The 25287-nt window shown below is 41.2% G+C and overlaps 2 protein-coding genes across 4 annotated transcripts in view; one reads left to right on the top strand and one right to left on the bottom strand.

The window, feature by feature from the left end:
* Positions 1-245: 245 nt before the first annotated feature.
* On the bottom strand, positions 246-1999 carry LOC5518963. Its single transcript, XM_001638846.3, has one exon. It carries the CDS (start codon positions 1845-1847, stop codon positions 786-788), a length of 1062 nt encoding a protein of 353 aa, XP_001638896.1. The 5' UTR covers positions 1848-1999; the 3' UTR covers positions 246-785.
* Positions 2000-2380: 381 nt separating this feature from the next.
* The window catches only part of LOC5518917 (baculoviral IAP repeat-containing protein 6), a 44836-nt gene continuing 21929 nt past the window's right edge, over positions 2381-25287 (top strand). For 2 of the 3 annotated variants that reach the window (XM_032363630.2, XM_048730067.1), the window contains exons 1-22: positions 2381-2579; positions 3424-3617; positions 3870-4112; positions 4951-5201; positions 6241-6286; positions 8772-8854; positions 10725-10798; positions 10874-10926; positions 11330-11425; positions 14035-14356; positions 14865-15998; positions 16501-16729; positions 18009-18590; positions 19304-19423; positions 19757-20023; positions 20180-20391; positions 20609-20874; positions 21287-21640; positions 22416-22673; positions 22944-23593; positions 24247-24464; positions 24853-25115. In XM_032363630.2, the coding sequence (XP_032219521.2) occupies positions 2405-2579; positions 3424-3617; positions 3870-4112; positions 4951-5201; positions 6241-6286; positions 8772-8854; positions 10725-10798; positions 10874-10926; positions 11330-11425; positions 14035-14356; positions 14865-15998; positions 16501-16729; positions 18009-18590; positions 19304-19423; positions 19757-20023; positions 20180-20391; positions 20609-20874; positions 21287-21640; positions 22416-22673; positions 22944-23593; positions 24247-24464; positions 24853-25115 (6090 nt within the window). In that variant the 5' untranslated portion in view covers positions 2381-2404. The remainder of the gene's footprint in view (positions 2580-3423; positions 3618-3869; positions 4113-4950; positions 5202-6240; positions 6287-8771; positions 8855-10724; positions 10799-10873; positions 10927-11329; positions 11426-14034; positions 14357-14864; positions 15999-16500; positions 16730-18008; positions 18591-19303; positions 19424-19756; positions 20024-20179; positions 20392-20608; positions 20875-21286; positions 21641-22415; positions 22674-22943; positions 23594-24246; positions 24465-24852; positions 25116-25287) is intronic. The other variant, XM_048730066.1, reaches the window with a different exon arrangement.

Here is a 25287-nt window from a genome sequence, read left to right as displayed (position 1 = left end):
CTTTTATTTACAGATCAATAAGTATCGAAGAGTGCGCGTGAGATTTCCAATTCTGAAGTAATAGCAAATTAAATGGAGCGTTTCCTGGCTTAATCATCGCACCGTCGCAGGGCAGCGATAACTATCACAGAGCCGAAGTCGGCTAAAATCGTGAAGTTTGCCTCATTTATCCCGAGATGTCAAACTATGTCAGTATTTATTCCGGTTGCAACACAGGCTAGGTCACAATAAATAAAATATTTAAATAAATGTCAACAAATTTATTTTATTTATTAGGTTTTTCACATTTTTCAGGAAAAACATGATCGAACGATAACTAAGCTCAACATCCAATAAAAACACTGAATCCGAACGATAACGTTTTTTTTCAATATTTGAGACATTTTTTTGTAACATTGATGAGCCAACAGGAAACCAGAGTTTCTTATTAAATTTTGCAAAGTTCCTCAGAGAACATTAAACGTGTGCTTCCCAGTTAGACAAAGAAATCATTTCAGACACTTATACTGTAAACATGGTTTGGTATGATGTTATTCATTGACAGAATTCATTGTTCACAATGTCACTCATTATATGTCTTATATCACATGACTTGGGTAAAGAGGAATGAGGGTGCGTTAAAACATGTGCACGTGATAGCCTGTGTAGCGGCTAGGCCGTGAAAGCTGTAGCTGAACAAGGGCTGTAGGACAGTAAGTCCTTTACTACACATGTCTGTCACTATAACAATGTCTCCATACACCATAAGTTATCCTAGTTCACCAAGCAAAGTGACGAGGGTGTGCTCAAAACACAGAATGTCCCAGCGCTAGCTTGTGCTGACCAAGGGCTGTAGGACTGGTGAAGAACTTCCCGCACCTGACACACGCCCAGTGCAGGAGCTCCTCTGAATGCTGTTCTAGAGAAACTCGAGACTTGAAGCTCTTGAAACAGACCCCACACGTGTAGAGTGACCGCGCGTACCTTGCGGGATCTCGAACTCTTCCGTTGCTAATGGAATAAATACTTCGGAAAAACTCCGTGCGCTTTTTTTGCCAGAATCTGAAGCTGATCACGCCGCATACATATGAGTGGGGTTTGCTGTAAGGTTGAATTTCGCGCCCTATGATATTCGACTCTAGTTTCAGCAATCTCGGAGTGCGATATGGGTGAAAGCGAACATTGCTTCGGAAACTCTTTTTAGGGAACTTGGAAACATGGGACTCTTGTCGGTAATGCAGTATCTTGTCTGACGGCTTGTCTGGGTTGTAAAGACTGAGTTGCCTGTTATTGTTATCACTGCTTGAACTATTTGTGCGAGGACGGTGTGAGATTTCCATGTTTACGTCAACACCTCTCTCAACTCTATATTCCACCGCTATGTTCCGCTCCTCGTAGGCGACGACACGTTCTCTCTTGAATTTACTCCATCTCTCTTTGCTTGGGGACCTCGAGGTCGACTTTGAGCGTCTCGACGGGCTGTTGTATGGAGCAGGGCTTCGCCGAGGATTTGCCGGGCTAGCATTTCTCGAAATTTTAGCCAAACTTGCTGAACCGTAAAGCATCGCTGGGTAGTCGATGATGTTTTCAATTCTTTCCTTTCTTCTCGTCTTTATTAGCTTGCATTTCCCAGTCTTTTCGAGCTCTTTAAACACCCATAATCGCCTGTTATTAAGCGTGTACCACTCCCATTTTTCCTGATACCAAACTACCTCAATCTTAGGAATGTCTTCAAGTAATATTTCACCGTTGACTAGTTGCGCCAATGTTTCTGTCAAGGGTAACCCATTGTCGAACATTCGACCAACTATATTTGTAGTAAAACGGATTTCAGAAGGCTTCAAAAGCACAAAATAGGACAAAGGCATATTTCAAGCTTCTCTCTGAGCTAACAGTAGCGAGTAGTATAGGAGTCGAGAGCAGTCGGAAGCGCTAGATAAACATTGAAGGGAATTACGTTCCAACCAAAACAACTGACACTTTGCACCACGAGCTCGCAGGACTACGCGCTTGAAGTGTCAGACGCCTGGGAAACCACGTGCAAAATGTCACACAATACGTGTTTATATATTCGTCACTCGTCACACAATCACTCTTTTAATCGCTTTTCGTGGTCTATAAAATAGAAGGAGAAAATTCGCCTCTAATTAAACTTTCTCAAATTTACAGGAACCGATCTGGACACTATTTTAATATTTTTTTCAGCAATTAGGCCAGATATTTTTTTTGCGATTTTTCCTTTAGTTCTCAGTTTGTATTCTACATTTTGAATTATTGTGTAGACTTAAAAATTTAGTGTCTAATTGTGTTTCGAGTGTAACTTGTCTATAAGTCGAAACGAGCGGTATGTTGATTATGGGTTCCCTGTGTCGTCGGATAACCTGCGGGGCCTTGTACCCACCGCTAATACCACGATGAAGGTAAGATGGCCGCCGAGGAGTGGTTCCTGCAGGAAGAAGGTTGTCTGCAATTTAATGGACGTCCAACGTCAATATCCTACACTCCAACGTCCCACTGCTTTGTCGCTACACTAGAGGATGGATCTGTCGAGGTCTTGGATGTCAGTTCGGGCCGTACTTTAAAACGCACGTCACTTGAAGGTTAGTCACTCACATCTCGTTTTATTCAAATGTTAGGATGAATTGCATGGTGAAATGGGTTTTAATCGATTCAATTTTGCTCAAGTGGGCCGTTGAATGATAAATGTGAAAGAGCTAAAGTCAGTGATTGAATGAGAATCGTTGTTGTTTTCTTGATGAACTTGGCGTTTGCCCTTGGGCGAGAGTCAGATGGTTGATGATGTGATGAAGCAATCATAATAATTGTAGCTGGCTTCAAATTCTACCCTTCCTGCCGCTGAAATACCAAAATTTAATTTTATTGACGAGGGTCTTGCGCAATGTTTACCAAGGGCTGGCAGGATGATTATTGCAACATTTGGGTTTCCGAGCGCCATTTGCCATTTGCCATTAGATATTTTATTTTAATCTGAAGTAATGTTATGCAACAGTTTATCTTAGACCTTGTTTTCCTCATTCATGATAGGATGTTATCTTGTTGTTATTTTCTCATTTGAGTGATTTGCTGAAGCTACAGCCTTGCATCCAGTGGTTTAATTATTAAACTATCTACATCTGTACTTTACTACTAGCTGTATTCAGATATTTTAATAGCTCATAAGAAAAGCACCCATCCCCTTGTGAAAATTATTATTATTATTATTATTGTTATTATTATTACTATTACTTTTATTATTATTATTATAAAAGTATTTACCTGGAAGAGTGCTTCAAGTGTACACCACTTTTTTTATTTCAGATTATACCAATTTTACCCATTTTTCCCAATTTTCCGTTTATTTATCTTAAAGACGAATTAAGTGCAATGCAACATTCTACCTTTGTAACCCTAAAAAGTGATACATATTTTCCTCCATTGTGACAGGAAATGCTTATCAGGAGACAGGAATTCTTGAATGTCGTTTCTGCACTGGAGTTGAGAAACTTCTAGTGACCGATGGGAAGACTGTTGGACTTCGTAAGGACCTGAATGGAGTTTTACTCTTGGACAGTATACTACAGGCACCGGTTGCTGAAGACTCAGAGTCTCCCGTCTTACTAGAACTGTCCCTTTCAGATGTAAGTACATACAGTACAGCTAGTCAACTATGTCGTTATCTACTCATTACTGAATTGCTGTAGCCCTCTTCTCCCTTAAGATTGTGTATAGAGCAATCCTCAAATTCATAGAAAAACAGTCTGTGTTGAACAGCATTGTACTGGGGTAGAAGAAATTGTGGGGGCATTTTAGCTATGGAAAAACTAGCATTGGCACTTTTGTCTACCATCGTACCATGCTACAAATTATCTAAAATGAATTCTTTTTATCAGGCAAAAAATCTATATTCCGGGATAGAAGTATGTATCCCGTCTGCTGTTCCACCTGTTCTGGATGTGATGGAGAAATTGAAACAGCAGCTCAAGTCAGAATTGGAAAAGTATCAGTCCAGTGCCCAACACTTACCTCAGAAGACTAAAGAGGATTTTCCTGTGAAGCCCTTACCAGTGAAACAACATGGTGCTCCCAGTGATGCAACCTCAGCTTCATCTGATGACTCTGACAAGACTACAAAGGTACTTAGGCCTGGCTAAACATTCAAACATGTTAGTCAAACATTGAAATCAAACTCTTGCATGAGTATGTTTTGCGAGGTGGCTTAACACAAAAATGTTTTCATAAAACATGAGCGTGCAGACTTTTTTCCATTATGATTACGCTAGAGATCAAAGTCGCACCATGAGATTTTTGAGCTGTGATTGGATAAAAGCATGAAACACATGCAATGTTTTGTGTGACAAGTGGCTATACAATAAAACATGTACAGTATGTTCAACACAAATGTTTTGATTTCGTTCAAACATCTAGACATGTTGTGGAAGCCAATTGATTGCCATGTTTTGTGGCTCATCGGCTAAATATACAAACATTTGCATCAAGCGCAATGTTTGACAAACATGTTTGAATGTTTAGCCAGGCCTTTCGAGCACCAACTTTCTGGTGAGCACTGGCCTTGCAATACTGATGCTGTTTGAACACCATGTTTGAATGTTATCAACATTTTCTAGTGAAGTGGCTGATATTAATTCTGTTTGTACCGAACCTTACAGGTCAAATGCAAGTAGTACTGGTCCTAGTAATGGTGCTGTTTGTACTACATGTTTGGAATTGCTGTGATGTAGTTTGCTAACATTTCCTTATTCTCCTTTTCTTTGGGATTTAGCTACAACATCACATAATAAAAGAGAGAACTACATATACTGCATTTGAAACAAAATATCCTTATTTTGCAATTCCTTTGTTATGAAAGGACTTTTACTTTGTATAGCTACAGTAAAAAAATGAAAGAAAAAATAATGTAAACTTGGTAGTTTGGAAGCAGAGGTACTGACTTCTTGTGCTCTTTCTCTTCAGTGGATAACATGTAAGATCTCACTGGCTGCTGGTGCCCTTCTGTGCGCCTTTGATGGCATGGTAGTGCACCTGCACAAAAGCTACAAGACCAGTGCAGCTTTGCCGATAGCATCAGCCATGCTAGCAAGGGTCATGTCTTTAACAGGCACCTCTGTGCTTGAGAAGAAGGGCCAACCAGTCTACAAACAGTTGATGTTTGTGGAGGCATCTCGCAGGCAGACCTTCTCTTCCTGGCCGCATCTGGATTATAAGTATGTAAAAGTTTTCAAAGCACTCAAGTACGTGGTCTTGATCTGGAACCAGAATTCTATAATATGACTCATCAAAAACTTGAATATCTTCTCTACATTTAATACGATCCCTAGAAAATGAGTTTTAATATGCAGTTGGAAAATGATTGCACAGTCTAGCCATGTCAGTATCAGTAGCGAAAGGCTTAATTTTCAATTTCAGGGCTACCGGAATTATGCGCTCATGTTTACAACCCCGCATAATCCTGCATTATTTGGAAAAAATTCGCAAAACATATAAATTATGTATAATGTTTTCATTTCCTAGGAATTTCTTACTTCATTTCAGTGGCAAAAATTCCCCGAAAAACCTCAGAAGTTCCTCGTAGAACGAAAGTTTTCACTTGGTCGTGCATTTACCAGAGGATAATGCACATTTTTTTACTTGAAACATGACCCACTGCAGTGGAACCCACTGCTTTTCTGTTAGAAAGTTAGCGTAATTGTTAATAGACAAATACAATATTTTTCAGCATAATAAATAAGCAGAAATAAATAAAAAAGTTCGGCGATCTCATTGTGGACATTGACTCAGGGAGAACAATCATAAATTGCTTATGTAGAAGCCAGTAAAAGTCATTCCAGATGAAAAATATCTTAAACTGTATCATTATCTGTTTTGGTAGATGATAAGCTCAAAAACTTGACAGAAAAAACGCTCTTTTCCCAATTTCTTGTTGTCTGCCATGTTGGACTTCACACGCCCCAGTCCCCAGTACCATTAGAAAATAAAAAGGTTAAACAATGAGAAAAACGTTTTCTGAGTGAGATTTAATCTTTAAGCTACTTTTTTCAAGGTTTAAATTCTCTCCTCCTAGAATGTTTTTTGAAAACATTACGCAATCTGTATAATTCCCGATTTCTAGAGCATAATTTGCAAAAAAAAATCCCACATTATTTCCAGAAAATCCCCGCATCATACCAGTAGCCCTGCAATTTTATAGTTCCCCGCTAAAAACACAACAAAATAAAAAATGACACTTTTTTGTCTGTGTTTAAGGTGGGCATATCCAGAGGCCATGGCCCAAGCAGGGTTTTACCACCAGGTTAGTATAGCTTACATTATAATGTACTACATAATTCTACCACCATGTTAGTATAGCTTACATTATAATGTACTGCATAATTCTACCACTAGGTTAGTATAGCTTACATTATAATGTACTGCATAATTCTACCACTAGGTTAGTATAGCTTACATTATAATGTACTACATAATTCTACCACCAGGTTAGTATAGCTTACATTATAATGTACTACATAATTCTACCACCAGGTTAGTATAGCTTACATTATAATGTACTACATAATTCTACCACCAGGTTAGTATAGCTTACATTATAATGTACTACACAATTTTACCACCAGGTTAGTATAGCTTACATTATAATGTACTACACAATTCTACCACCAGGTTAGTATAGCTTACATTATAATTTACTGCATAATTCTACCACCAGGTTAGTATAGCTTACATTATATTGTACTACATAATTCTACCACCAGGTTAGTATAGCTTACATTATAATTTACTGCATAATTCTACCACCAGGTTAGTATAGCTTACATTATATTGTACTGCATAATTCTACCACCAGGTTAGTATAGCTTACATTATAATTTACTGCATAATTCTACCACCAGGTTAGTATAGCTTACATTATATTGTACTACATAATTCTACCACCAGGTTAGTATAGCTTACATTATAATGTACTGCATAATTCTACCACCAGGTTAGTGAAGTTTACATTATATTGTACTGCATAATTCTACCACCATGTTACTATAGTTTATATTATAATGTTCTGCATAATTCTACCACCAGGTTAGTATAGCTTACATTATAATGTACTGCATAATTCTACCACCAGGTTAGTATAGCTCACATTATAATTTACTGCATAATTCTACCACCAGGTTAGTATAGCTTACATTATAATGTACTGCATAATTCTACCACCAGGTTAGTATAGCTTACATTATAATTTACTGCATAATTCTACCACCAGGTTAGTATAGCTTACATTATAATGTACTACATAATTCTACCACCAGGTTAGTATAGCTTACATTATAATTTACTGCATAATTCTACCACCAGGTTGGCATAGCTTACATTATAATGTACTGCATAATTCTACCACCAGGTTAGCATAGCTTACATTATAATGTACTGCATAATTCTACCTCCAGGTTAGTGAAGCTTACATTATAATGTACTACATAATTTTACCACCAGGTTAGTATAGCTTACATTAATAATGTACTACATAATTCTACCACCAGGTTAGTATAGCTCACATTATAATGTACTGCATAATTCTTCCACCAGGTTATTATAGTTTTCATTATAATGTACTGCATAATTCTACCACCAGGTTAGTATAGCTTACATTATAATGTACTGCATAATTCTACCACCAGGTTAGTGAAGCTTACATTATAATGTACTACATAATTTTACCACCAGGTTAGTATAGCTCACATTATAATGTACTGCATAATTCTTCCACCAGGTTATTATAGTTTTCATTATAATGTACTGCATAATTCTACCACCAGGTTAGTATAGCTTACATTATAATGTACTGCATAATTCTACCACCATGTTAGTATAGTTTATGTTATAATATTCTGCATAATTCTACCACCAGGTTAGTATAGCTTACATTATAATGTACTGCATAATTCTACCACCAGGTTAGTATAGCTCACATTATAATGTACTGCATAATTCTACCACCAGGTTAGTGAAGCTTACATTATAATGTACTACATAATTTTACCACCAGGTTAGTATAGCTTACATTATAATGTACTACATAATTCTACCACCAGGTTAGTATAGCTCACATTATAATGTACTGCATAATTCTTCCACCAGGTTATTATAGTTTTCATTATAATGTACTGCATAATTCTACCACCAGGTTAGTGAAGCTTACATTATAATGTACTACATAATTTTACCACCAGGTTAGTATAGCTTACATTATAATGTACTACATAATTCTACCACCAGGTTAGTATAGCTCACATTATAATGTACTGCATAATTCTTCCACCAGGTTATTATAGTTTTCATTATAATGTACTGCATAATTCTACCACCAGGTTAGTATAGCTTACATTATAATGTACTGCATAATTCTACCACCATGTTAATATAGTTTATGTTATAATATTCTGCATAATTCTACCACCAGGATATTATGCCTGGTGCACACTAGTGACATAACGACATAGGTGTGTGCACTCATGTGTTCATATGTTCAAGTGTGAATGGTTCGACATAAAGACATAAGCCCAACATAACGACATGGACATAACAACATAAGAAAGAAAAAACATTTTTTTCTCTAATGTCATTATGTCCATGTCGTTGGGCTTAAAAAAGTGCATATGCCTATGTTGTTCTGTCGTTATGTCACTAGTATGCACCAGGCATAATAGCTTTTATTATGTTGTACGGTGCCTCTGCTCCCTTTGCTAGATTTGACATTCATAATCCTATTCTTCTCTCACTAGCCAAGCTGCACAGGAGATGACAGGGCTATGTGTTTCACATGCAGTGTGTGTCTTGTGTGCTGGGAACCTACGGATGAGCCTTGGTAAGTCTTGTCCAAGTGTGATGGTAATAAACACTGTATGATGGGGATAATGAATGGAATGATGGTAATAGTGATATTGATGTTGATGACAAGCTGGGAGTATATGGTGACAGTGAATGTGAATAATAATGGTGTTGATGGTGATGAGAGTCTTGTCACGATGTGTATAGATATTTTAGCTACTTAATCTGTAATTGTCCCCACTACTTTGAGGGGGGGGGTATTGCTTTATCAAATCAGTCTTGATTGTAGGGGATGGGGTGATGAGCACTGGTTTAAATTTACATGTTGATAATGGTGATGGTGATAATGATGATGGGGATAATGTTTGTGATGGTGATAATAATTATGGTGATAATGGTGGTGCTAGTGATGATGGTAAGGTGATGGTGATTAAGGTGATGGTGATTAAGGTGATGGTGATGGTGATATTAATGATGGTGGTGATTATGATAATGATGATTATGGTGATTATGATGATAGTGATGGTGATGATGTACTGAGAGTCTTACCATGTGTTTTGTGATTATGATGATGGTGGTAGTGATGATGTTCTGACAGTCTTGTTCCAGTATGAATCTATCTAATGTATCAGTGGTGGATCTAGGGTTTAGAAAGGGGGGTTGACCATTTTGACAGTCTGTCACGATAATTGTTTTAGATTTTAAGGAATATATATAATGTTACAAATTCTTCTACAAATTTCAAGAATGTGTAGTTCCAGAAAAGATTTATACCCCCCCCCCCAATTAAGGGGATTGGAATTTCTGAGGGGTTGGGGGATTGAAACGCCCAGGAATTTCCAGAGGGGTGGGGGGGAGGGAGTAAAATGCCCTACAGTTACTGTATTTATTTTTTTCCAGTATTAAATTCAACCAACTGCTATAAACAGGGCTTCTGGAATTACGCGCTTGTGCGGAAGCGCGTAATTTGGCTTTTTCCGCGTAATCCACAAATTTCCGCGTAATCCCGCGTAATTTGGCTAAATTTTGAAAGACAAAACATTTAATTGCACAGCTGATGTGTTCTTTTAGGGTTGTTACCTCTATTTCTCATGAAAAAAGAGAGATATTTTTCATAAGAGTGCGATATTTCGAACTGAATTCCTGAAAACAAAGAAAATGACTAGGCATTCTTTGCTAAACCGCGAAGGCCTAGGACTAATAATAAAATACTTTTTTTAATTGGCTGGTGGCTAGGAGCCAATGAAAACTCGCCTAAGATATTTTCACGCAAAAAATTAACCTTTTTCAAGTTATTTCGTGCTTTCCTTCGGTACAAAATGTTGTTTGGGTCTAACAGTTGATATTCCGTGTATTTTAGCGCGTAATTCAGTAAAGATTCCCGCAAAATTTAGATTTTTAAAGAAAAATGTATTGCAAAATCCCGCATAATTTAGCACGTAATGATTGATTTTCCGCATAATTTAGCCAAGAATCCTGCGTAATTTTGTTTTTTTTTTCTGCGTAATTCCAGAAACCCTGTATAAAATTCTTATGCTTTTGCTATCCCTTAGGGGTCTCACGGGGCTCACAGTGATTTTAGAGCCACACCCAATATGCTATCTTTTAGGGTTAAAAAAAAGTTGTTGAAAAGTGCTATCCCTTTATGTTTTTCTGGTTTTAGGCTTTTCTGTTCTGCCACTCAGACCCTTCTGATTTATACTTCATGCCCTGGTCTGGCTTTCTGTCGTGAATATTTTCTGGTTCATCGCGATACATCGAATACTGCTATAACAATTGGCAATGATTTATATGTTTAAATGCTTTGTTTTTCGCCCAACAAGGGGGGTGTCATGTCACCCCCGTCACCGCCCCTGGATCCGCCACTGTGTATCACATGCAAAATCTGTAATTGTTTTGTGTCGCAGGTCTGAGCATGAAAGACACTCAGCTGAATGCCCCTACGTGAAAGGAGAACGGACCGAAAATGTACCCATGTCAGGTACAGTGCGATCAATAGGTGCAATCCTTATACAGTACAGTGCATATATATTTATTGCTCTTTTAATTTCCTCAGTGAGTCTAGCGACAACCCCAGCAAAGTCCCACAGTAAAGACAACATTGGCAAGGTACTGAAAGCTCATCCCTAGAAATGTTTGTGTGAAGATTTTTCCCCCCAATGTCAAAGAAGGTTGCTATGCTGTTGTAATTGCTTGAGTATGTGTTTGCTGTTTTAACATTACTTTAAGTATGTTAAGACTCCATTTAGAATATTACCAGCCAATTGGGGTATGAGTGCTGCACAATGTTGGTGTGAGCATTCCTTTATTTAGGGGATGAGTGTTTGATGAAACAAACACAGCTTTTCATTATAAGTTCCTGAGCATACACAAAGTGGTTATAAGTTTGTAAATATCCAGGCATGAGTGTTCTCCATATCAGGCAATAAGTGATTTGCAAAGATGGTGTGTGGACAAATGACATTAAAATTTAAGGTGTGTTTTCACATAATCTGTTTGTTTGTTTGTTCAGATAACCTGTGTTGGAGAAAGCTCCTGCCCATGTCTGATTGTGACATGTACTGACAATGGCCATGTTGTAGTTTGGGATCTGTCAGACCAACTCAAGGTATGCCATCTAGTTACCCAAGGGGGTAGGTATACTATCCAGGTGCTGTAGCCCAGGGGGTATACTATTTAGGGGCTGTAAACCAGGGGGGTATACTATACAGGTGCTATAGCCCAGGGGGTATACTATTCAGGGGCTGTGGCCCAGGGGGTATACTATACAGGTGCTGTAGCCCAGGGGGTATACTATTCAGGGGCTGTAGCCCAGGGGGTATACTATACAGGTGCTGTAGCCCAGGGGGTATACTATTCAGGGGCTGTTGCCCAGGGGGTACACTATACAGGCGCTGTAGCCCAGGGGGTATACTATTCAGGGGCTGTAGCCCAGGGGGTATACTATTCAGGGGCTGTAGCCCAGGGGGTATACTATTCAGGGGCTGTAGCCCAGGGGGTATACTATTCAGGGGCTGTAGCCCAGGGGGTATACTATCCAGGTGCTGTAGCCCAGGGGGGTATACTATCCAGGTGCTGTAGCCCAGGGGGTATACTATACAGGTGCTGTAGCCCAGGGGGGTATACTATACAGGTGCTGTAGCCCAGGGGGGTATACTATACAGGGGCTGTAGCCCAGGGGGGTATACTATCCAGGTGCTGTAGCCCAGGGGGTATACTATACAGGTGCTGTAGCTCAGGGGGGTATACTATACAGGGGCTGTAGCCCAGGGGGTATACTATACAGGTGCTGTAGCCCAGGGGGGTATACTATTCAGGGGCTGTAGCCCAGGGGGTATACTATACAGGCGCTGTAGCCCAGGGGGTATACTATACAGGTGCTGTAGCCCAGGGGGTATACTATTCAGGGGCTGTAGCCCAGGGGGTATACTATTCAGGGGCTGTAGCCCAGGGGGTATACTATTCAGGGGCTGTAGCCCAGGGGGTATACTATCCAGGTGCTGTAGCCCAGGGGGGTATACTATCCAGGTGCTGTAGCCCAGGGGGTATACTATACAGGTGCTGTAGCCCAGGGGGGTATACTATACAGGGGCTGTAGCCCAGGGGGTATACTATCCAGGTGCTGTAGCCCAGGGGGTATACTATACAGGTGCTGTAGCCCAGGGGGTATACTATACAGGTGCTGTAGCCCAGGGGGGTATACTATACAGGGGCTGTAGCCCAGGGGGTATACTATACAGGTGCTGTAGCCCAGGGGGGTATACTATTCAGGGGCTGTAGCCCAGGGGGTATACTATACAGGTGCTGTAGCCCAGGGGGTATACTATTCAGGGGCTGTAGCCCAGGGGGTATACTATTCAGGGGCTGTAGCCCAGGGGGTATACTATTCAGGGGCTGTAGCCCAGGGGGTATACTATACAGGTGCTGTAGCCCAGGGGGTATACTATTTAGGGGCTGTAGCCCAGGGGGTATACTATACAGGTGCTGTAGCCCAGGGGGTATACTATTTAGGGGCTGTAGCCCAGGGGGTATACTATTCAGGTGCTGTAGCCCAGGGGGTATACTATTCAGGGGCTGTAGCCCAGGGGGTATACTATTTAGGGGATGTAACCCAGGGGGTATACTATCCAGGTGCTGTACCCAGGGGGTATACTATCCAGGTGCTGTAGCCCAGGGGGTATACTATCCAGGTGCTGTAGCCCAGGGGGGTATACTATTCAGGGGCTGTAGCCCAGGGGGGTATACTATCCAGGTGCTGTAGCCCAGGGGGGTATACTATTCAGGGGCTGTAGCCCAGGGGGTATACTATACAGGTGCTGTAGCCCAGGGGGTATACTATTCTGGGGCTGTAGCCCAGGGGGTATACTATTCTGGGGCTGTAGCCCAGGGGGTATACTATACAGGCGCTGTAGCCCAGGGGGTATACTATACAGGCGCTGTAGCCCAGGGGGTATACTATTCAGGGGCTGTAGCCCAGGGGGTATACTATTCAGGGGCTGTAGCCCAGGGGGTATACTATACAGGTGCTGTAGCCCAGGGGGTATACTATTCAGGGGCTGTAGCCCAGGGGGTATACTATACAGGTGCTGTAGCCCAGGGGGTATACTATTCAGGGGCTGTTGCCCAGGGGGTACACTATACAGGCGCTGTAGCCCAGGGGGTATACTATTCAGGGGCTATAGCCCAGGGGGTATACTATTCAGGGGCTGTAGCCTAGGGGGTATACTATTCAGGGGCTGTAGCCCAGGGGGGTATACTATACAGGGGCTGTAGCCCAGGGGGTATACTATACAGGCGCTGTAGCCCAGGGGGTATACTATTCAGGGGCTGTAGCCCAGGGGGGTATACTATACAGGTGCTGTAGCCCAGGGGGTATACTATCTAGGGGCTGTAGCCCAGGGGGTATACTATCTAGGGGCTGTAGCCCAGGGGGTATACTATCTAGGGGCTGTAGCCCAGGGGGGTATACTATACAGGTGCTGTAGCCCAGGGGGTATACTATACAGGTGCTGTAGCCCAGGGGGGTATACTATACAGGCGCTGTAGCCCAGGGGGTATACTATACAGGTGCTGTAGCCCAGGGGGTACACTATCTGCTGGTGTAATAATGTTTCTAAATTGGATACTGTAAATCCAATCTTTCCTTGTATTGTTAAGCTATCTTACTACTTAACTTATTGTTAAGCTTACAACTGACTTTCTTCCTTTGTTCCCTAGCCATATTCACAGTTTATTGTCAACAAAACTCCAGTGGTTGAAAAGGAGAAAGAAATAGAAATCACTGTTCCAGCTCCAATACAAGCATGGCCCAAAACAGAACAGAACAAAGCGTCTGAAACAATTCTACCCACTTTGCTGAATGAACAGTGGAATAGCCATACCACTGAGCTTGTAGATGCAGTGATATCTGGCATGGAAAGATCTCAGGCACCTGCTCCTGTCATTGTTGAATCGGCTGAAGGGGAGGGGCATTATGTGGAAGAATCTAGGGAAGGCGTGGTTGAGGAACCATCAGACTCAGGCAGGGAGATTCAAGAAGGTAATCTGATGTGTGCTACAGTGGAACCTTGGTTTTTATGCCTTTCGAGAAAGAAAACATATTGTCTGAAATCGAGTTATCATTGCACAGCGCTTCTGTTGAATCAACTGAAAATATATGATAGATAGATGGGTTAATTATAAACTATTCCAAGATACTATTATTTGTTGACACAATGTACCCTTATTAGATACTATGCAATCCAACTGAGTTCAGGGTTCAAAATAGTGTCTGGCTGCTGGCGATAGCCGGCTGTTTTCTGGTCTTTGCTGGCTCTTTTTTTCTGTATTCCCATCTCATATTTTGAGTATGTAGGCCACTGTAGGCTTTTTATTTCCCACCAAAGCTGGCAAAATCTAGCAGATTTAAAAAATTATTTTGAACCCTGAAGTTAACCCAAACTCCTGATAAATCCAACTAATTTTGATTTTTCATGGAGGTTTAACAAATCACAATTAAATTTCTTTAATTTATATATATATATATAATATATTTGTTATCTTTGCAGTTGAAATGGAATTTTCTGAAGTTATCCACCCAGCAAAAGAAATAACATCCCTCACATTAGTATGCCAGCCAAACCAGGATCACCAACACTTCAAGTGCTTACACAATACTGGGCATAGGCCAGTCGTAATAGCTGGTGTCACGCCTAAGCACAATCCAAAACAAGCAGAGAATATACCTTACATAGCTATATTCGATGCCTCTGCAGAGACAGATTCTAGGAGTAACTATAAAGGTGATTCAAAACTCAAGTCAGATGCAAAGTCGAGTCCTACTCTCGGCAGCCATGATGACCTGTATAGTATTCTCAGCTCTGAGGATGAGTTGGACCAGGAGATAATGCCAGCTCTGCCTGATGTTATCCAGTCTTCAACCCTAAAGAAACTTGCTGCAGCAATAATAGGGGAAAAGGAAGAGGACACTGTTGAAGTGAAAAATGGGAATATTATTCAGACTGTGCAATTACCAGACAAGCTAAGAACATCAAATTATAACAAAATAGTAGAAATGCTACCATCCTCTGATGGCTGTCACTTGTTGGTTGTTGTCCATGTTTTCGAAATGAAGGGTCAATGGACTGAAGAACATGGCTCCTCCAAATGTTCAAATGTTGACGACAGTACAGAACAGAGAACAGAGGAAAAATGGACTAATTGTTCTTGTATACCTGGCGAGACATTAAGTTGTCTTCTTCTTCTTTACAAACTTGAATGGTCCAGTGATGGCCATATAAGGATGTCCAGTCCCTTAGCTATTAAAGAACTGCAAGCTATGGAGTCTTTACAGAATGTGATTGCCCTTCCTGTGGAAAATAGCGAAACTATACCCCATCTATTCCCAATTTATGCTACATCTGAAAGCTCTACAGACGTCAGCGTAAATGTGCGGTTTGCAGGCATAGCTAAAGATGGTGGGATTATTATAATCAGTGGACAAAGTTTAGATGTTCTGACACGGTTTAGTCCAGAAGGGGAGAGATTTAATAGTTTTGTATACTGCCCTGGTATTGACTGTTTATGTTGTTCTACTGTTCATGGATCGCTCAGATTTCTTAGTTTAATGCATAAGGAGGATGTTGTTGACGGTGAGGCTACTGGTAGCCACGCATCAGCATCTACACCTGAATCTTCGCTAGGTAAGTGAAAGCATATTCTCCCTTTGATCTAACAATAAACTCTCCTACATGACTGACTTGTCCGTGACTGATTTGCCCTCCCTGTAATTCAGCACCCTCTTTCTTGCCCTCTATCAAAATACAGTGTCTCATTCTGCATGGTGTTCTATACTTTTTCCCCCTTTATTTCTGGATCTGTCTTTTTTTAATCCAAAGACTAATTTCAAATAGAACCTTGCATACTACTGTATTTATTTTTAATGCAAGCTCTGAGTAAGATTTTGAAAATCATCATTTGAAAATTGATTGTGTTTCACATGAAATTTACTAAGGAATTCACCTACAGTGTATTTCACATTCCAAAGTATCAAATAACGGGGCTCTAAATTAGAGGTGCCTAAAATTTTCAGAATTTTGAAATTGTTATTTGTTTGCAGACTAGCATCCAGGTGGGCTTAAACTGTCAAATTTCAAAATTGTAGGGACTGACAAACTCATCATCTCCTTATCTGTTTTACTTCAGAGTCACTCGGATTACGAGATAACATAACGGCAGAGGCTCTTTCATCCCTGCTAAAGATGACAGAATTTGAGAACTTAGTTCCACGCTTTACTGCGATAGTGCCACCTTGCTGGTCCGAGGTGCAGCAAGAACAGCAGCAGAGACGACACCCACAACACCTACACCAACAGTCACTTGGTGATGCCACCTTACACACACGCACCTGGAAACTGCAGCCAGAAGCAAGGAGGTACTAAGACAACTTTCGGTGTTGGAACATTTCTCTGAGGGCCGTTCCTAGGAAAACTTCCAGACGCCATAAATCCACCAAACATTGGTGAAATGGAATGATTTTAGGCATGACGTCATTGTTTATGAATCTTTAAATTTTGATGACGTCAGGCGATGACGTCATCACATGATGTCACTACAGAAAAATTCTATAATCTTAGCTTTTAAAGTATCTGCAATGATAAACAAGCTTTAAAACATTATTCAGGAGGGTGCCTACAAAGTAACTTATTTAAATAATTTCTTTAATTTTTAAGATATCGGAAAATCAATACATAGTTTTGTAGACGGCAACAAGGTGAATATTCTTTGCCTAAAAAATTGTGATGAGTTCACTCTTCTCAAAGATTATAGAATTGGAAACGCAAACCAGAAGTAGAATTATCTATGCAAGGACAATTGAGTATTGCGATAAAGCCTGGTCACAAATGCGAAAGAATTTTGTTATCAAAATATTGACTATTCTCTCGCTTTTTAACAGTGAAATATGCATTGAAACAACTCTTTTTTTGCTCAAATCAGCACCCAGGTCGCTAAGTAGGTGCTCTAGGTGAAAAATCATGCTCGTCTATTTTTTGTTTACAGCATTTGCTGTTTTATTTTGTTTTTCTGGCCAGTTTCGGCGTTTGTTTTCAAAGCTAGGAATGTCGCACGTGCGGAAATTGTTTTCCTGCCATTCAATTTTCCCGCCTAAAAGTGTGAAGTTCCTGGATGATCACGTGCGCACGCCTAGCAACCGAATTGCTAAGTAACAAGATATGTCCCAACACTCTTAAAGCTGTTGAGATTTCTTTGAAGAAGTGTGTTGATGATACTCTCTTTTGCTTTTATTGTCATTATTTTGATGGATCTCAATTTACTTCTACCAAATGCTGAAAAGTTATATATAAATCGTATGATTATCCATTAACGGACATTAATGCATGGGCCTGGCATCACTGGTGTTTTTGACCTTTATTATTTCAAATAACTAGTACTTAAAGCACCTTGATATTCACCATTTGCACTGACAAGTATTTTTTAATATGTGTATATTGAAACTTGGAGTCTTTTGTAGTACAAGTACAGTGTCTGAAACATGCAAAGGAACTTGTGAGGAAAAAATTCAGTATAATCATATGACTGTCAATTATTCCCTTTGAACAAACTGACAATTTGACTTGGCAACACAGAGTGTCATATCCTAGATTAATTGCTTGTGTTCTGTTTATTGACATGGACTTTGCTTGTCTTACCAGCAACATGACAGGAGAGCAAGTGTTTGAAATTCTTCTTCCAAAGCAGTGCCATGTTGGACATGTGGACATCAAATTCTCCTTCCAATCATCATCATCATCATCTTGTAATGGCATGCAGGTTTACCTCCTTAAACCATGGTCCTTGAAGTCTTGGCAACAGGATTACACTTCTGAATCAACTACTAACATTACCCCAGATGGCAAGGCAGCTCTTCTCGCCACAGCACGCGAGAGAGGAAACATCCTTTGCGGGCCTGTCGAACTAGAGTCTGGCTCAAGCTCTCGTGTTGTCTTAACTTGTCCTGAGCTTGTTAAGTCTCGACATCGCATTCTTCTCCTGGTTTTTGAGTCCACAGAGCCACAGGTTCACCTAGATGATATTTCGGTGACTGTTCGTAGGTTCAAACACAAGCCAGCCCATTTGAAGCAGTATGGAGTGTTACTGGAGGATCCTGGTTTCCATCACAAATTACTGGAGATAATTTGTGGCTATCGTGCATCTATTTGTGTTGAGACAGCAGAGATAAGAAGATTAGCACTAGACCTTTTGTGCTGGACGGCAGGAATTTGTGTTTACACAAGGTAAAACGCTGTATTTGGAGCCAATGTATGTGACACTACCGTTGTAGTTTTATTTGAACATCGAAATATTATCTCGATGCTTGTGCAATAGAATGCAACATTTTTTTAATGTTGGATGGATTGTTTTTAAACAGTGATTGAAGTCTGTTCGGTTTAGCTACTTAAATGGTCATTGTCGGGAACTAAATAAAAAATAAATAACTTACCCTTCCTTGAATGACATCTGCATGTATAGGATCAGGATCATCTTCTGTGGTGCCATTTTCGCCTTCAAAATACAAGCTGCAAATATAACTTACTTGCCACGCTTGAATGAATCTCCGTGTTTGTACCGCGTTATTCATTCTTTCTACCTTTCTGTTTTTTTTTCTACTTGAGAAATGGAAGAATAGTACAGGGTCCCTATTGCCATTTGACCTTCTTTACTGCGGAAATCTAGAATCATTTCTACAGGTGCCATGAGACAATGCTTTGTTATCCCTATTTTGTTCGTACGAAGCATACACTTCTTCGCTTGTCCGAACTTTCACGGGTTGTTTACGATTTGTTGGACTTTCACCCTGTAAAACGCACGTGGCTTATCAGCGCCGAAAGAATGAATTTTCTATGACCCAATCTTTTGCTAGTTAAATTCGTACTAGCTGGCTGGTAGCCTTTGCTCCCTATGCTCATTTTTAAATATTTGTTCTTTAATATAACATTTTTTTTTTCAGGAGGGATAGTTTGACTAAGCAGGTCCAGGCAAACCTTCATGATCTAATCTCATCTTGTTTCTTGGGCTCTGGCCGCACTATGGCACACAAGTGCTGTTTGCTGTTATTGCTTTGTGCAAGGTACTATAGCAAATTTTACATTTCCCTAACTATTAATGAGACTTCAATTGTGCACAATGAAGTTGGAACATCAGCCCCTGCGCAAACAAGCTGGTACGATTTTGATTCCCTGTTAGCAGAGGTCCCTGAGCTGCTGAGAAATTATTAGAAGAGCAATCCCTCCAGTGCTTGATCAATTCCGTGTCACACATATCTCATGGCAGAAACCCAGAACTTTTGAATCAGTGCCATTGACTCCCCTAGGGTGTTGTTTGTAATCAACATTATTCTGGCAAGTTTTCTAACGACACATCATATCCAGGCTTTATTGTATGTTTTCTTTGTTCTCCTTAGACAAGCTCATTGGTCAAGCATGCAGACCTACTCTAACTCAGAAACATCATTCAAATCCTCCCTTCTTCGTGTCATCCTCCAAATCCTTCCTGACTTGACAAGTGCTGTGTCCGCTGGCTCCCTTCAGTGGCTCTTCTGTCTTCTGACGGGATATGCTGCACAGGCCGATATTACCAAGACCAGCCAGGTTTGCCAGGAATTGTTGACTGGACTTTCAACGCGCTTTGTGTCTCTGGTGAACCCTTTACACAGTGTTCTTCATGCCAGGTAAGCTTTTTTTTTTCTGGTATCATATGGAATTTAAGCTTTCCACAAAATTACCAGTACCAAATCACTTAAAATCACATAAATTTTTTTTTGATTAGCTACTGAGGTATAACGCATCATTGGGCTTGAACTCATTGCTCTTTGTCTTCTTATCAGGCATGAGCTGTATGGGTCACCCCTTGACCCTGACCTGTTTGACCTGGCAGCACCCCCTCCAGCCGAGCCGCCGGCACCACCCTCAACATCGCCCTTCCGCGTCATAACTACCAGTACCCAGATACTGGCTGGAGGAGGAGGTATGCGCCAACAAGATGAATCTTCAGTGGCAGCCAAAAATAACGGCTCTTCAACAACTTCAAACAGTGCAGGTAGAGATAATCGATGTGTGACGATGATGTTGCTTCGTTAGAATATCAATTCTTATTTGCCATACCTAGAAAATGTTCTTAGGAGCAAGCTTCATCCAGTATTTTTAGACAGCCGAATCATAAGGCAACCCTTCACTAGGCAACCATCTTAAGATGTTAGGCCACTGGTTGAGTGATTTTTGCTTGTGAAAACCAACAATTTGCTGTGAAAATACAGGTTTGCAGGATCTAGAAGCCCCAATGACTAATCCTCACTACATGGGATTACTGATAGCCAACCATGGCTTACTGGAGGTGGAGCCATTGCACTATGCCTGTAGCTCTACCAGTGATGGTGCACGTGTTGAAAGGGTGGAGACACCCCCAATCATACCTGCAGTCCCGGGGAGCCTGTCGACGTCAACTGCACAGTCAGCAGCAGCTGTTCACCCACTTGATTTTAAATCCTCCTCATCTCAGAATCCTGATATGGATCTGCTAGCGGTAAGAGGAATGACTTAGTATTTCGAAACCTGTTTAGATTAATCTAAAATACGGGTGGTAGTACTTCTTCATTTCTCCTCAGGGGCCAGTGGGCCAGGGGCCACCATCCTCCTTTTGCGATCATTCTTTTCTTGCCATTCTTTTTATCCTCCAATTTCCCATTTGTGCCATCATTTCATCCTCTCATTTTCCCTCTGTGCCATCCTTGACACCACCATAGACCATCCTTTTTACCTCCATCCCCCATTGGTTATCCTTTTCACCCCAATCTCCCCTTATGCCATCGTTTTTACCTCCATCTCCCCTTATGCCATCGTTTTCACCACCATCTCCCCTTATGCCATATTTTTCACCCCTATCTCCCCTTATGCCATCGTTTTCATCCCCCAATCTCCCCTTATCACCTTAACAGCAACACTATCAACAGCTTGCCAAACTTCAGAAGCACAAAAAAGAGCTGGAGAAGCACAAACAAGAATTGGAGGAGCTAGCAGTATGGTCCCTTATCCCTAAGGTTCTGAACAAGTTTGAGATCACCCCAGATACCAAGCTTATCGCTCTCAACCAAGATCCATATACAGAGAGTTCCTCGCCCTGGGGTGCCCCATATGTTGCACCATTTATGGGCGTAGGACAAAACCCATCCCCAGCCCACCTTCCTGGAGATTCTGTTAACTTGTCCATGGAGAAGAAGCTAGCCAATAGAAGAGCAGCTGCAAACAAGGGGTCACTGTCTCCAGCGCAGGTTCACTGTCACCTGAGCCAGGTACCATATCTTCATCAGCTAGCCTTATGATAGTCTTGTATTATGTGGGTGGTAGAATTCACTGTCAACTGAGCCAGGTACCATATCTTCATCAGCTAGCCTTATGATGGTCTTGTATTATGTGGGTGGTAGAATTCACTGTCAACTGAGCCAGGTACCATATCTTCATCAGCTAGCCTTATGATGGTCTTGTATTATGTGGGTGGTAGAATTCACTGTCAACTGAGCCAGGTACCATATCTTCATCAGCTAGCCTTATGATGGTCTTGTATTATGTGGGCGATAGAATTCACGGTCACCTGAGCCAGGTACCATATCTTCTTCAGCTAGCCTTATGATGGTCTTGTATTATGTGGGTGGTAGAATTCACTGTCAACTGAGCCAGGTACCATATCTTCATCAGCTAGCCTTATGATGGTCTTGTATTATGTGGGTGGTAGAATTAACTGTCAACTGAGCCAGGTACCATATCTTCATCAGCTAGCCTTATGATGGTCTTGTATTATGTGGGTGGTAGAATTCACTGTCAACTGATTGTAGGTATTTCTGAGGCCTGTTGCCGTGGTGGTGTTGGTGGGGGGTGGTCAGACCCTACTGATAAGTCTGAGACCCACGCGAGGCTACAAGGCTGTTGCCATAAACTATGTATGAAGACTTTTGACAGATATTCGTATGTGGAATACTAGGAGTAATCCTCTGGGAAGGGTGAATTGGCCTCTTTTAGCTCATGAAAATAAACAGTTATTTAGCAAATCAATGTTTTTTATCTCCTAAGCTTCCAACACAGCAAGTCTTGATTATAGAGAGACTTCATTCAGGAGCAAGGCACCACGTTATCTTGGACTTTGGCAGCGTGGTCGAGTTAACGGACATCATTGTGCCCCAATGCACAGATCTTTCCTCCTTGTCAATCGATGTGTGGACAGAGGGAGAAGAAATGGATGCGCAGAGGATTGCTATTGTCTCTGACATTGGCTCATGTGACTGTGTGCTGAAGGACCTTCTGCCTTCTCCTGTCTGTCAGTACTTAAAGGTAAGTGATCAAATATAGCCCATGTCACTGAAAGGCCGAACTTGCTGTGTTCTCAGCACTCGCTGCCTCCCCCTCCTGTATGTCAGTACTTTAAGGTAAGTATTTAAGGTCAGTATTTAAGCAAATATATAAAGGTTTTGCTTTCTGAAAGAGGGACTTGCTCTGTACTCAGCGACTTGCTGCCTTTCTAAATTTTCCATAAATAACTACAATACTTTCCCTGATCATTATTATCCTTACAATGGATTATCCTTACAACTTATTTTCTAGCTAACTGTTGTGGGTAGACCAAGAAGCAATGCCAAAGTCAAGATGAAAATTGGTGAGTTCTACGGAAGGCCAGTCACACCCAGGCAATCAGATGTGCTCGGTGAACCTAAAGGCCAACGTTTAGAGCTTCTCAGCAATCTGTACGAGGAAGTCTACTGTCACTATAGCCTCGCATGTCATCATCTCACTACCCTACTGCAAGATGTGGTCGAGCCAACTAAAGTGCAAAAGGTGTACCAGCAGTGCAGAAATTTGCAGCTGCAGTTGAACTTTATACAGAAGGCTGTAGACCGAGTTAGGGGTACCACGCCCAGAGATGACACAGACTCCTTTGACAAGCTACGGGTGATCTGTACACACTTGGCTGACACCCTAGTGGCACTCACTGCTATAAGACCTCCAGATAAGGGATTCCTAGTCACCACAACACCTCCAAACATCAACTATCAAAGGTTGCCAGTCCTGTTGCCAGAGGTGTGCGAGGTACTTTTCAGGAACCTTTGCATCCATGCTAACCCTACCCTTCGGTTAAGGGTGGCAGCACTGCTGCTGCATGCATCCGGAGAGCAGTCTTGGTGGGGAAGTTTTATTGCTAAGATCATGATGGAGTTCTTCTCAACTTCGCAACAGAGTGTCTTTCCTCAGGAAAAGTGAGTTTTATTCAATAATTTGTGAGTAAATGCTGTATATGATATTGTTGCAATTTGCTGGGGTCTCCATCACAATGCTAGGGTCACAGAGTACAGCTGGATGCTGATGAAGTCAGTTTCGGCAGTTTGTGTAAATCGTGCACTTAACAGTGAGGAATCTATCACAACTAGATGTCTTGTGTTTCATTCCTAGGGTGTTCTTGATGTTAGCAGTCTTGGTTTTTTATTCCCAGGGTGGTCGTGGTACTAGCAGTCTTGTGTTTTATTCCTAGGGTGTTCATAGTACTAGCAGTCTCGTGTTTATTGCTAGGGTGTTTGTGGTACTAGCAGTCTTGTGTTTATTGCTAGGGTGTTCGTTGTACTAGCAGTTTCGTGTTTATTGCTAGGGTGTTCATATTACTAGCAGTCTTGTGTTTATTGCTAGGGTGTTCGTGGTACTAGCAGTCTTGTGTTTATTGCTAGGGTGTTCGTTGTACTAGCAGTTTCGTGTTTATTGCTAGGGTGTTCATATCACTAGCAGTCTTGTGTTTATTGCTAGGGTGTTCGTGGTACTAGCAGTCTTGTGTTTATTGCTAGGGTGTTCACAGTACTAGCAGTCTTGTGTTTATTGCTAGGGTGTTCATAGTACTAGCAGTCTCGTGTTTTATTCCTAGGGTGTTCATGGTACTAGCAGTCTTGGCTCAGCACTCTCCTGACGTCACCAGCACGGTAGAAAGTCTGCTGACGCTCCTTGACAACGTCCTGTCCAAATCTGGATCACGCAAGATGTCTGGGATTGATACACGCTATGTCGACTTCTCTTTGGTTGGCTGGATTCTGCTGCTATTTGCTCATGTACTCGACACGTGCAACGGGGGCAATGGAAGCTCTGGTGGGTTTAATAGGAGTTTGCAACAGTTTGGTTTGAATCCTGGGGTCGATACAAAATCTCAGCAATAATTACACATGATTCCCAGATAATGTTAATCTCGCCGCAGTATGTTAGAGTAACACAGCATTTTATAGACTGGTTATCTCTTTAAAACAGCTACACTTTTATAATCTGTGCAGTTTTTTTTTCAGGATTCAAAGCTTTAAAAAAATCGCTAAAATAATGTGTTTAGAAGTGCGGTAAAAATATTACTTTTTATAAACAAATTGTGGCGAATAAGCTTGCAACGTTAAGGTAACAAAAGGACAGACTTTTCCATTGCTGTTATGGAAAACGAACAGACTTTACCATTGCAGGGAATCAAAAGACTTTGCTTATTTGTTTGTAGACTCATCTGGCCGAAGCTCAGACAAGTGGGACTTCATTATGCCACCCCCTTCCATTCAGACCACACCCCAGACCTCATCCCTGACGGGGTACCGCCAGCAGCGACACAAGCTCCGCCGTCAGATTGTGCTCCACGAGAAGCAGCTTCAAGAGCTCCAGAAGCAGCAGAAGAAAGTGATGGAGGTTGAGGGGATGCAGCCTTCAGATGTGCATCACTTCCAACAGGCCTACCTCAAGTCCAAGTTTACTTCACAGGCACTTAAGGTAAATACCTTCATTAGTTAGGCATCATGTTCAAGTTTACTTCACAGGCACTTAAGGTAAAAACCTACATTTCACAGGCACTTTAGGTAAAAACCTACATTAGTTAGGCATCATGTCCAAGTTTACTTCACAGGCACTTAAGGTAAAAACCTACATTTCACAGGGACTTAAG

Source organism: Nematostella vectensis, chromosome 7 (assembly GCF_932526225.1).
Source record: "Nematostella vectensis chromosome 7, jaNemVect1.1, whole genome shotgun sequence".
NCBI lineage: Eukaryota > Metazoa > Cnidaria > Anthozoa > Actiniaria > Edwardsiidae > Nematostella > Nematostella vectensis.
This window is presented reverse-complemented; position numbering and strand designations above follow the sequence as displayed.

What these genes read in the sequence shown, in the direction of transcription:
- LOC5518963 (XM_001638846.3), bottom strand. Translation starts at nt 1,847, where the DNA reads ATGCCTTTGTCCTATTTTGTGCTTTTGAAGCCTTCTGAAATCCGTTTT.